Source organism: Otolemur garnettii, unplaced genomic scaffold, assembly GCF_000181295.1.
Source record: "Otolemur garnettii isolate 467f Iridium unplaced genomic scaffold, OtoGar3 scaffold00006, whole genome shotgun sequence".
In the NCBI taxonomy this organism is placed as follows: domain Eukaryota; kingdom Metazoa; phylum Chordata; class Mammalia; order Primates; family Galagidae; genus Otolemur; species Otolemur garnettii.
In genome coordinates, this window is record NW_003852401.1 from 27,912,558 (window position 1) to 27,925,474 (window position 12,917).

The window sequence follows — 12,917 nt, forward strand, 5'->3', positions numbered from 1 at the left end:
CTCCCAAGTAGCTGGGACCACAGGCACCCGCCACAATGCCTGGCCATTTTTTGGTTGCAACCATCATTGTTGTTTGGCAACCCGGGCGGGGGATTTGAACCTGCCACCTTAGGTGTATGTGGCTGGCACCTTAGCCGCTTGAGCCACAGGTGCCGAGCCATATACTATTGATTGAAATGAAATAAGTGAGGGTTTTTAGAATCTTCTGCAAATAAGGTAGTGGTAGGAGGTGGAATTGGAGAAGAGGAAAGGGGCCATGTGTTTGTACCTAGTATTTTATAACCCATGCTAGAGTGTTCCATAATGCTACTGCTAGTTAACCATGGAAGCAGCTCCCTGTGACTTGGGTTCTGGAGGAGATGGGGGCCTTTCCAGCTTAAACATCTTGCCTGAAAGACCTCTATGTATATTGTCCATATATGTGCTGACCTTGTTGTCTCCAAGAAACATGATTTTATATAGCTTGATAGGCAAACAGTTCTGGTTCTGAGTTTCATGTCATTCTGCCAACACTAAGAACCACATTTCCTAGCCACCAGCTTCAATCTTAGGATCTGCTGGTAGTTACTTATACAGCTCCATAGAACTCCCATAGCTTCCCCAGCTGATTGAGATACAATAGAATTTGCCTTATTGGTTAGAGCAGACTATGTAGTTGCCGGTGGATGGGTAGAAGGAAAGAAGGGAGGAAGGATGAAAGAAAGGAAGAGAGGAAGGGAGAGAAGACAGAAGAAATAGAGGGAGGGAGAGAGGAATGAAGTTGTACTTATTTGTCTACCATGTTCCAGGCACTGGCTTGTTTATCTCACACGTCTTAGCTCACTTAATCCTCTCAATTACCTGGGGAGACCAACCTATTAGAATTATATGTTGAGAAACCCATGTCCCAGAGAGGTTAAGTATTGGTAATAGCAACAGGTAAGTGTCCAAAGGGGACTCAGCTCTGACTCCAGACCCCATGTTTTCAGCCAGTTTGTACAAACATGATCCAACAATTATACACTCAGCCTTTGTAGGTCTTGGTCCTCTCACTTTAAGATTAGTAGGTTGGACAGTATGATGGTTCATTTCACGTGTCAGTGTAGCTAGGCTATAATGCCCCGTTTAGTCAAATGCTAGTCTAGATGTTGCCATGAATGTATTTTGTAAATGTAACATTTATAACCAATTGACTTTAAGTATCAATAGATTATCCTCAATAACATGGGTGGATCTTATCCAATCAGTTGACAACCTTAAAAGCAAAAATACTAATGTTTCCTGGAGAAGAAGAAATTCTGCCGTGAGACTGTAATAGAAATCTTGCCTGAGTTTCCAGCCTGCCAACAGGCCCTATGGATTTAAAACTTGGCAGCCCTTATAATCCCATGAGCCAATTTCTTAAAATCAATCTTAATTTCTGTCTCTCTTATCCATGTATATATTCTGTTGGTTCTGTTTCTCTGAAGAACCTGACTAATACAGACAGAATGATCTTTGAAAGCTCCCTGGCTCTCAGATTCTACTATTTGATTTGATTTCATCTCATTGATCCTGTGCCATTGAAATAGACATTTATTTATGATCAAGTAATCTTTTTGATTAAAGACTTTGGCAGACGTATAATTCAAGTCTACTCAGAAATTAGGAGATAAATATTTTAACTTTCCCTGCTCATCTTGTGTTTCACCAAGAAGAGAGAAATAGAAGGGTCTCAAATCTCAGGAAATTCATATTCTCAGGATTTATTTTTAATGCTGTGGCCTTTTAGTGGGAAGATACCCTGTTTCTCTTGAAACTTTATTTTTACCTTCTGAATTTATTTAACCACAACCAAACTTTAGTTTCTGGGTTAGGTCATAAAGCTCAGTTCTACTTCAGAGAAGGGATTATGAGAAATTTCATTTTCTTCTTTTTGATGGTCTTTAATTGTAAAGAGGAAAAAAAAGTTTTGAAAATTGGAAATCCTAGGCCTCAAATTTATATATAACCCATTAATTCTCACTATCATAAATATAAGACAGTGGCAGAGGTAAATGTCCTCACATAATATAGCCTGAAGAATAAGAAAAATGATATTTCTGTTTTACGTGATTGAAGTGATGGGACCAATCAGGATGTGTGCATTAGGCTCTGCGCCTGTGGCTCAAGCCACTAAGGCACCAGCCACATACACCTGAGCTGGCAGGTTCGAATCCAGCCTGGGCTCGCCAAACAACAATGATGGCTGCAACCAAAAAATAGCTGGGTGTTGTGGTGGACGCCTGTGGTCCCAGCTACTTGGGAGGTGGAGGCAGGAGAATGGCTTGAGCCCAGGAGTTGGAGGTTGCTGTGAGCTGTGATGTCACGGCACTCTACCCAGGGTGACAGCTTGAGGCTCTGTCTCAAAAAACAACCAGAAAAACAAAAACAAACCCCTAGATGTGTGCATTAGAAAGAAAAAATATATATATTAATAGTGAATGTTTAGTGGCAGATTGTCTGGTTTTTGATTCTGGCCATAACTAAAATTTGTGTGTTTTTCATCTTTAAACATCAGCTTATTCTCTGTAGTGTCTATTTATGTAGATCTCCATATTTTTCTTTACAATGAGACATTACTATGTTGATTGGATTCATTAATGGTATAGATATATTTATACCCAGAGCCTAAACTCCTTTGTACTTTCCATGACTGTTTTCTTCTGGTTAAGAGTCTCATGTTCTATCAATACCTGTATTTGTTAGAAATACTTCACCCTCCTAAAACTTTATCACAGTTTTAGGGATAGTATATGTTTCTTAAATACACAACAAAAATATATTGCATAATTAATATGGCTACATTTGCCAATTACTCTCATTTGTGATGCAGTCACAGAGAGAAAAACTAGCTAGTAGAAGTAAAATCTTTGAAATTTAGTGGAGGAAATAAATGAGGGGATCTGTCTGAGTTGATTGTCCTATGCTGGTCCCCAAGGTAGATAAGGGGGATTTGGCTATAGAGGACTGGCCCTTCTCCTCCCACACCCTGTGCACGTGTGCTTAGAATATAGCACTTCTATTCTCCTCCCATACCCTCTGCTTATCAGTGAAAGGCAGGTCTCACAGTCAAGTGCAAATAAGACATCAGTGGTAAAGCCTTTTATACATGATATATACTGAAAATAGTGAAACAAAATGTCTCAGCAATTTACTTTTATATCTACTTTCATTCCATCCTATGTGATATTCACATAATAAACTTGCTGTCTCAAATACCTTTTTAAGAGTAAAGAGAATACCCAAATGAGCACATTTATAGGCGTACTAGGGAAGAAGAGTCTTTGCTGTACTCATGCCAGGTGGCTAATAGCTATCTTTAATGGTAGATGCAAGGCTAGTTTGCAGTGACTGATTTGGCCAGGAAACAGAATCCATTATGCATTTTTATGGATGATCTGGATGAAGAAATTGAGGCTGTGTTTTCAAATTTTCTTGTAATATTAAATTGGAGTTACTGATGGTCTAGAAGGCAGGCCTGAAACTGAAAATGACCTTGAGAAAGAAAACGATCCCAGAAAATGAAAGCTCCTAGAGAGAGAGAAAAAAAAGATCCTATAAAACCAAATAAGAATAGATATAACCAAAGATCAGAAAAAAATTGGGTAAAGACTGGGTATACAGTTTATTAAGAAACAATAGTGTCATTTCATTCTGAAAAAAGGTGCAGATGGTGCTTAGAGTGAGAGTGTAGGACCCAAAGGGTGATGGGGGTGGAGGTGGGGCGGCACCTAAGAGCTCAATATTTAAAGATACATTGACACATTTTACTGATGGAAATGGTAAAACCCGGTTCTGTTTGTCCTTCATAATGAGGGAGGGTCCACTGGGGGAACCAACCACTCCTGAAGAGAATCCTCTTTGAACATCCTAACTTATCGTGCCTTGGTCTGTTAAAGAAAAAGAAGATGAGAAAGAGGAGAAAGCTTTCTTAGCCAATTTTCTGCAGCAGTGCTTCTTTGGCTGTAAGGTTAGAGCCTTCTGTTTCTGCAGGGCCTGTGTGGCCTCTGCGTGCCTTTCCCTGGCACTTTCTCTTTTCCTCCTTTTCCCAGCGTGGTTTACTGAATTTCCTCAACCCTCCCACAGAAGCACATTGACTGGAAATGGATCAACACTGCTGTGTTCTGTCAGCTCTTCTCCCTGCCATATTTTTTTGGAAGTTGGCGATTGTTAGCTACCACTGCATGCTTCAACCTCCCTCCTGCTTCAGAACCTATGGTGTTACAACCCTTTCCCTTTCTCTCTCCTCCATCCTTCACGGCTTCTTTATGGGCTCAGCCATGGGCATGTCCAGCATTTGGGCCCCAGAACCCTGCTCCTCGAATTTTACACAACCTCAGGGAATGCATCTGCTTCCAGGGCTCTGCACCAATCGTCTTTTGGTAGTGAACTTGATTGTTATATAATTTTAAACTTAGAGGAAACTTTCAAGAATTGCTCAAAGAGCTCCCATGTAATGTTTCCACGGAGTGACCTGTTGTTTACCACAAGAAAATATTCTACAGACTTCATACCCCTTTACCTCTAAGTGGTTCAATGTGAATGTCCTGAGAGCAGGGACATGGAGCTGTAGTGCAGTTTTCAACCTCAGAGAAATGGACACAGTACAATTGTGGAATCCACAGCCCATATTCAAATATCATCCAAGGCCCAACACGTTCTGCGTAGCTATTTCTCCCCCTGCCGATGATCACTGCTGTGTAGAGGGCAATGACTTCTCTCCAGGCCATCTGTCCCACAGCACCACCTTCCAAAGAAACACTTCGGACTGACGTCATCTCAAATTTAAAATGTCTAAAATGTGACTCATCATTTTTTCCCCAAACAAGTCCTTTCCTATCCCCTGTCTTTCTTATTCTTGTTAGCGTTATTCTGACTCGACCAGGCATCCAGGTTCAAAGCTATGAATCATCTTTGGTTCATTATCCCCAGTTTGCCATGTGAGCTCTAAGTTCTTCCAAATGACTCTTTTCAGTGTGGTTCTGCCTGAGCCATTGTGCTCTAATGCCCACCCACTCCTCCCCACAAACAATTCTGCCAGTTACCCTTAGTCACTGAAAGAGCTCAGAAAAAAAAAAAAAAGGGCTTCCAATGCTCATCTTATCTTTAAGTAAACTTTGTCACAGCTCAGTGTCTGCGTAGCATCAAATAATGGGCTAGCCAACAGCAGTGTGGTAATTCACAAATCTGTTTCTATATATAATTTCTAATCACTTCTTCCCATTCCCACTAAATAAATGTTGCACAAATGTTTATTTAAAAATAATTTTTTTGTGCAAATTATTTGTGCAAAAAATTATGTTAGGGTGTTGAAAATATAACTGTCTACAACTCACATATGCAGAGGAAATATATGTGCATTTAACTGGTCACGAGCCTTCTTCCTGAGCCCACCAGCAGTGGGAAAGCACTGACTCTTCAATCTTTCTAAAGTTTAATCTGATCCCTTAATTTAAATAGTTCCTATAGGAAATGTTTAATTTCTCTTGAAGAAAACTCTACTTTCTCAGAGATTCTGTTCCATCTCCTGTGTGCAGAAAGGAGCTAACACCGCAGCAATGAGACTGATAATATCCCTTTAAGCCCCTGCTTACAATGATGACCCTTGGCTACATCTAGAAAGTTGGCTTTCAGATGAGGATTCCCTGATTAGAACAGCTCCCTGGGTCTAAACTGTTTGTGTAAACAATATAGTTTGTGCTGAACACCTGCTGGGAGTCTGAAATTTTGATACATACAAAGCAGAGGGTGCCTATATGACCAGCCCCCAGTAAAAGCCCTGGGCACGAAGTCTCTAATGAGCTCCCCAGCAGACAGCACTTCACAACTCACTGTTGGGGGAATTACACTCACCCTGTGTGACTCCACTGGGAGCAGTCGGTCTCTGGGAAGTTTGCTCTGGCTTCTTTGGCTCTTAGTCCATACTCCTTTCCTGTGCTTAATCACAGCCATGCATACACTGTACAGACAGTCCCCAACTTACAATGGTTCAACTTACCGTTTTTGACATTATGTTGGATTTATCAGGGTATGAAGTGCATTGCAACTTAAGATACTTTCCACTTGGGCATTGCCTGTGGCTCAAAGGAGTAGGGCATCAGCCCCATATGCCAGAGGTGGCAGGTTCAAACCCAGCCCTGGCCAAAAACTGCACCAAAAAAAAAAAAAAAAAAAACGATACTTTCCACTTGGATGGATTGACTGGGACATAAATGCACTGTAAGCTGAGGAACATCTATTTCTCTGTGTGTGTGTATAAAAAAAATCAAACCTGGGGATGGTCTTGGGGACCCCAGTACACCCTGCTCTTCTCCCTAATACCAGGAGAAAAATTACATTTTCTAAAAATGGCTGCAACTTGTGCTCTCTCCCATGTGCTCTCTCAGTGAGACTTTGAACAGATTTCCCACTGAGAGGAGGGGTCTAGGTTCCACCTAGAGAATCTGGGTAAGCCCATGTAGTTATTCCAGCCAGTGGCTGCAGCTGAGGTTCAGCAACAGTCAGCATTAACTACTAATCAGAATGAGAAGTGGTCCTAGCCCCTACCCCTCAACTCACCCCCGACTTTCAAGTCCTCCTAGCTGAGGCCCCAGACATCGTGGAGCAGAGAGATGCTGCCTTTGCTGTAGCCTGTCCAAATTCCTGACCCACAGAATCTGGAGGCAGAATAAAGGCCTATTTTTGTACACACCTGTGTGGGTGCAGGGTGGTGGTTAGCAGGAGTAGTAATGGCATCTTTTCTAAGATGGCAACAGATGGATGGAAAGATGTGACTTGGCATCCTGATGACAGAGGGGAGAGCAGGGTTTTCCATGCGGTGTTCTGTGCCTGTCCTGGTCTCTGGGGTGAGATATCTTTAGTCCATATGGTTGCTCTTTTTCTTGCTGGCATCAGTGACTAAACAATGTGGACACTGTAATTACCAGTCTTTGTCTCTTTGTCTCTGGGTTTGATCGGAGCCCAGAAGGCACGTCTGGGATGACTTGGCCTCATTTCCTCTCCAGTGGAAGTGGAAGAAGATTCACTGCAGACTCCACTGGAGCCTTCTGTGACTCTTACTCAGTTCCAGCTCCAATGTCCAGCACTGCAGCCACTGTTTGCATCCCCTTCTGCAGATATCCAGCTATTTCAGGATTTTTTTTTATGCCATAGGATATACCAAAAGTGGCTCAGGATAGATGAATCTTAGAGGCTCTCCTACCTTCCCATGCTGGGAAAGGAGAGGGCAGCTAATGATGTGATCTAGTTCAAGAGTTCTCTCATAAACAGGGACTGAGAACCCCCTGTGCCTTTTTGCCACCATTATCATTTATCTAATGCATTTCCCTCTGTCCAGTTCAAAGGGACTCTGCCTGATTCAAGCCCAGGGATGGGAAAATAGGGCAATATGTCTTTCTGCTTACCTTCCCCCTCATTTTTGCCTCCTCACATAGACCCCTCCTTCTCTTCCCTCTCTTCATTTCAAGTCTCCTTTTGTCTTCATGGCAAAAGGTATTCCTCTACGAATCTGGAGAACTCTATCATCTGAGACTCCCAGACTGGATTACTGATGTTCTAAAATCCTCAAACTATGAGTTGGACCACAAGGCTATTGTCTTGCTCAGAAACTATTTTGTATAAGTTGATCTTACTTTGCTCTGTGGTTCGTTGGCAGTTTTCTGAAACAAAGGGCAATAGGTGGTTACATACACCAAAAAGGGAAAACATACTAATAATTTTTCCATTATTTCCTTCTTTATTGGTTTGAGTAGTTACCAGACTGTTTGCCTGTCAAAATGCCCATCACCTTGTGGATGAACTGCAGTCAATATTAAGGTCCCTGAAGATTATTCTTGGCACACCGGCTTTTTTCTACTGTTTCATGCCTTTTGGATTAAACTTTGGAAGGCATACTTCTTCTGCTTTCTGATAATAATTATATCCTCTGGGTTTCTAGTAATTTATCCTAATTTTTGAATGCCTACTTTGTTCACCTATTTCATATTTGTATCCTCCTGATTCCTGGTTGTACATTTAGTCGCAAATTTACTGTTTGCCACCACTCCTCCTATTTGATATGCCTGTTCCCTTGGTTATGACCCATTTCCTTGCTCTGATTCCAAGTACCTCATTGTTCCAATATTGCAGATTATTCAAGTCTACATTAGTTAAGATGCTTTTAGTGAGATGCACAAAACCCAACTCAAACTGGATCAGACAATAAAAGCAATGTATCGGCTCATATTTTTTGAAAAGTCACATTTCAGGAAGAGATTGATAGAGCAGCGCCACCATGTTTCTTGCTGGCTTTCAACTCTGCCTTTTATGGTGATGTTGGTCTCCTGCTAGACTGCTTGTAAGAGGGTCACCAAAAGCAACCTGGACTGGATGCTTCTTCATTTATGTCTAATAGTGGAAAAAGAGCTTTTTTTTCACCCAAATCATTGAATAAAATAGCTTGGGCTTTAATCTTGTTTGGAAAAATTCCAGTCACATGCCTACCCCTGAACTTGTCACTATCATTTAGAGTTGGGTGAGACGATCCTGATTGTCTCAGGCCAATTAGATACTGCCCTGGACCTGGGACTGTAGTCAATGCTACTCAAACTGTGTGGTTGCTACATATTGGGAAATGAAAGAAGTGGATTCAGGAGTGAGCTGGAGCCAGCTCTTCACTGTGTGCATGAACTGATTATACTCATGTATTCCTCAGTGTCCACTGACATCAGCCACAGTAGGAGTATTTACACCACAGAAATTGGCAGGTGTTACAAATTTTTTTTTCTTTGCAGAGCTGATAATGGAGAGTCACCCGGTGTAACATGTGTTAACAGGCAGCAGTCTCTTAACTTGTTTTTCTAACTTCAGAATTGCTCCCCCAATGCAGTCCCTCTTTTTAAAATAACAACTTTGCTGAGATACAATTTCACATATCATAGAATTCACCCCTTACAAGTGTCCGATTCAGTGATTTTTAGTATCTCCACAGGGTTGTGCAATCATCACCACAATTCAGAACATTTTCATCACCCCCCAAAGAAATCCCATACCCATTAACAGGCACTCTTCATCTTCCTGTTCACTGGAAACCATTAATCCACTTTTCTGTCTCTGTGGATTTGCCTATCATAGACATTTCATATAAGAAGTCATATAATTCATGGTCTTTCTGTTTAGCTGCTTTCACTTAGAATAAGGCTTCCAAGTTTCATCCATATTGTAGCGTATATCATATTTTGTTTCTTTTGTTGCCAAATATTTCATTAGATGTGTAGACACATTTATTTATCCACCCAATGGATGGCCTATGACTTAATAGAGATCCTACTCTCATTACGGTTCTGGAATCCACTCCTCCCACCTCTAGTTTGTTGTACTTCTGCTTCCAGAATCATTTTCCTAGAATAAGACTTATCATCTTGTCACTCACCCCAAAAAGATAAATCCTCCTTTCTGCCTATGAAATATGTAGAATTTGCATTAGAAGCTCTACTCAGTTTGACTGCAGCAGGGTAGGAAGGAGAAGATCCTGCCTTCCTCTGAGATGACAGCTTGCACTAGTGATATAGCCACCCAGCCAATTACCCCCCAAAGCCCAAAGAAATAGCCACCAAAGACAAAAGCTAAAGCCCAAACTACATAGAATAGTAACAAAGATATTATGTAGCTTTATGATTTTATAGTTTACATTTCTTTTCATCTCTTGACTATTAAAAGCTTTGTGAAACTCTTGGAGAGACAAAAGGCTTTACAATCAGGCAGACAGACCTAGTTTATATTCCTGGCTTAGTCACTCCCTCATTATTACCTTTCTTTAAATTCTCTTCTGGGATTTTTAAGCAAATCATCTTTTCTTATACGTAAAGAGGGAGTAATAATTCCCATCTCAGATCCCTTTTTATGGATTAAAAGGTATAAACACTCAAGTACTGTGTCCAACTCATTATAGGCAGTCAATAAATAAATGGACACTATTATGGTTGAACAGATGGTTAAGATTTCAATTATTTTCAACAAACCAATCTAAGATCAGAACTACTTTGGTGTTCTCTCATTGTTTTATAGCTTTGGTGATTTAATTTCAATATTGTCTTCATGCTTTAAAATTAGAACCAATTTAAAGCAGGAATTAGACCATCACTTAAAAGGCTTTACTTTCAATGTCTACGATCACCCATGGTATAATCTGAATCAATATTTCCTTTGGGAAATGGTCATTACAATGTAGTTTTTATGAAGTGGCCTAAGGGTAAACATCTTAAAGACTATACTGGGTTATATTGAGGTAAATATCTTATGAGAACAAATATTAAAGCTTGACATTTCCTGTTGTCATGGGAAGCATGACTTCATAGCAATTATTGAATATACTCCCCAAGATTATTCTTTGGTAATAACTTATATTTTAAGAAAGGCGTTGAATTATAGTTAAGTTGTAATTGTTTTGGTCTTATATATAGATGATCATAAAATTTAAATTGTTCTTTATGCTATTTGTGGTTTCTACATGTATAATAACTTAACTTTTAGTTTTATAAATAAAACAACCATTTACTAGATTCTTCTTTCAGTATTTGAAATACTTATAAATGCAATAGCCCTTTCATTCCATCGAAGTGTTTGTTATTTGAGAGACCACATTAATCAATTGTTAAAAATTAATCTTTGATCATAAGAATAATCATAAAAATCAACTTTGGGGGATCACTTTCCCTATATGTATTTCAGTAATTCAATGTTATTTCTTTCTTCCTTCCCATAGGGTTATCCCTGTCAACATGTATATTCCATAGTCCACAGAAAATGCCGTTCTCAGTTCACAGATCTCGATGGTTCCAAAAGATTTGGCATCAACACTTGGCATGATGAGAGTGGAATTTATGCTAATTCAGATGTAAAACAAAAATTTTACCCCTTGACTGGTGGTCCTATTGTACCCTTTTAAAAATAATGTATGAAATCAGATTCTCCGACTAATGAAAGAAGAATAGAAGCAACAGTTAGTGATTTTCTATCTTAATAAATGCAATGTAAATGTTACTATAGTAGATTCCAATAAGCACAAAATCTTATCTTCTAGACCAATACTTACATCCTTATTTTCATAAGATACTCTGGTATTTTCCAAAGTTTAGTTATACATAGCACTGTGGATATATCACACAATTTTAGATGGTATTTGGTGGAATTTAATTTAATTTAGTAGACTGTGCCTGTCTCATAATAATTATTACAAAAGTGCATAAAACTAGCATCATTAAGCTTATGATTGCTTAGGGTGTGGTTAATGATAAAAAAGTAAGCCAATTTAAATTCCTTTTTTGTTTTTTTTGTAGTATTTGGCCGGGGCTGAGTTTGAACCACCACCTCCGGCCTATGGGGCCAGAGCCCTACTCCTTTGAGCCACAGGCACCACCCAATTTAAATGCCTTTTAAAGACAAGTTTTGTTTTGTTTTTTTTTTTTTGAGACAGAGCCTCAAGCTGTCCCCCTGGGTAGAGTGCCCATGGCCTCATAGCTCACAGCAACCTCCAATTCCTGGGCTCAAGCGAGTCTCCTCCTTCCACCTCCCAAGTAGCTGGGACCAGAGGTGCCCACTACAACGCCCGGCTATTTTGTGGTTGCAGCCATCGTTGTTGTTTTGGCGGACCTGGGCTGGATTTGAACCTGCCACCTTAGGTGTATGTGGCTGACGCCTTAGCCACTTGAGCCACAGGCGCCGAGCCAAGACAAGTTTTAAGTGAATAAAAATACAGGTGGCACTCAGATTTAACATAAAACTTAAATGGCCAAGACAAGTTTTAAGTGAATAAAAATACAGGTGGCACTCAGATTTAACATAAAACTTAAATGGCCAAAATTCGGGCAACACTGGCCTTATAACACTGTTGAGTACGTGGATGTTTTTAGTGGGAAAGGATGTCTATTTCTAGGTTTTGATTCATCTGTGGTAGCTAGCTGTCCTGTGGATTATTTATTCAGGGTAATGTTTTTTCCTTATTCCAAAATAAGACTTTTTGAGTGTATGACATAACAGAGATGCAGACAGAATCTTTATGAAATTTAGGGATTTCATGGGAAATTCAGTCACTGAATGTTCAGTTTGGAAGAAATCTTAGCCCTGTTTTGATTCACTGTCTCATTTTATAGAGAAGCAAACAGAGGCCTGCAGAGGTTTCATTAGGTTGCTACATTTGTAGCTGGCGCTGCCTTAACTGTACATCATACACTGGGTAGCTGAAACAGCAGAAATTTATTTTCTCACGGTTTTGGAGACTGAAAAGCCCAAGATCAAGGTTCTGGCAGGGGTCGAGTTTTGGTGAGGGCTCTCCTTGGCTTGCAGACTAGCATCTTCTCACTGTGTCCTCACATGGGAGGAAAGGAGTGGGGAGACCTCTTTCTCTTCCTGTTCCTTTTTGTTTTTTCTTTTTGGGGACAAGGTCTCCCTTTGTTGCCTGGTCATGAGGGTAGTGGGATAAACAGATCACTGCAACCTCAAACCCCTGGGCTCAAGCAATTCCCCTGCCTCAGCCTCCCGAGTTGCTGGGACTACAGATACCTGCCACCATGCCTGGCTAATGTTTCCAATTTTTTGTAGAGATAGGGTCTTACTCTTATTTAGGCTTGTCTTGAACCTCTGGCCTCCTAAAGTGCTAAGATTATAGATGGGTTCCATCTTGCCTGGCCCCCTTTCTTATTCTTTTGATGTGTATTCTTTGCCTCTTCTTATCAAGCTACAGCCCTATTGGATTAGAGACTCTCTCATGACTCATTTATCTTCATTTACCTCATGAAGACTCTGTCTCCAGATAGTCACATGGCGGGGTAGGTCTTGAACATGTGAATCTGTGGAGAACAGAATCCAGTCCATAGCTGTTGCTCAAGATTTTTAAAAATAGCAGATTCTGATTGATCTTTTGGGTGCATTTAAGCTTTTTT

At 40.3% G+C, this 12,917-nt stretch overlaps 1 protein-coding gene across 1 annotated transcript in view; it reads left to right on the top strand.

The window, feature by feature from the left end:
* Positions 1–11,027, top strand: part of CUNH9orf135 (chromosome unknown C9orf135 homolog) — an 81,569-nt gene extending 70,542 nt beyond the window's left edge. The window contains exon 6 of the mRNA XM_003782935.3: positions 10,742–11,027. Coding sequence (XP_003782983.1) covers positions 10,742–10,924 — 183 coding nt within the window. The 3' untranslated portion in view covers positions 10,925–11,027. The remainder of the gene's footprint in view (positions 1–10,741) is intronic.
* The last annotated feature ends 1,890 nt before the right edge of the window (positions 11,028–12,917 follow it).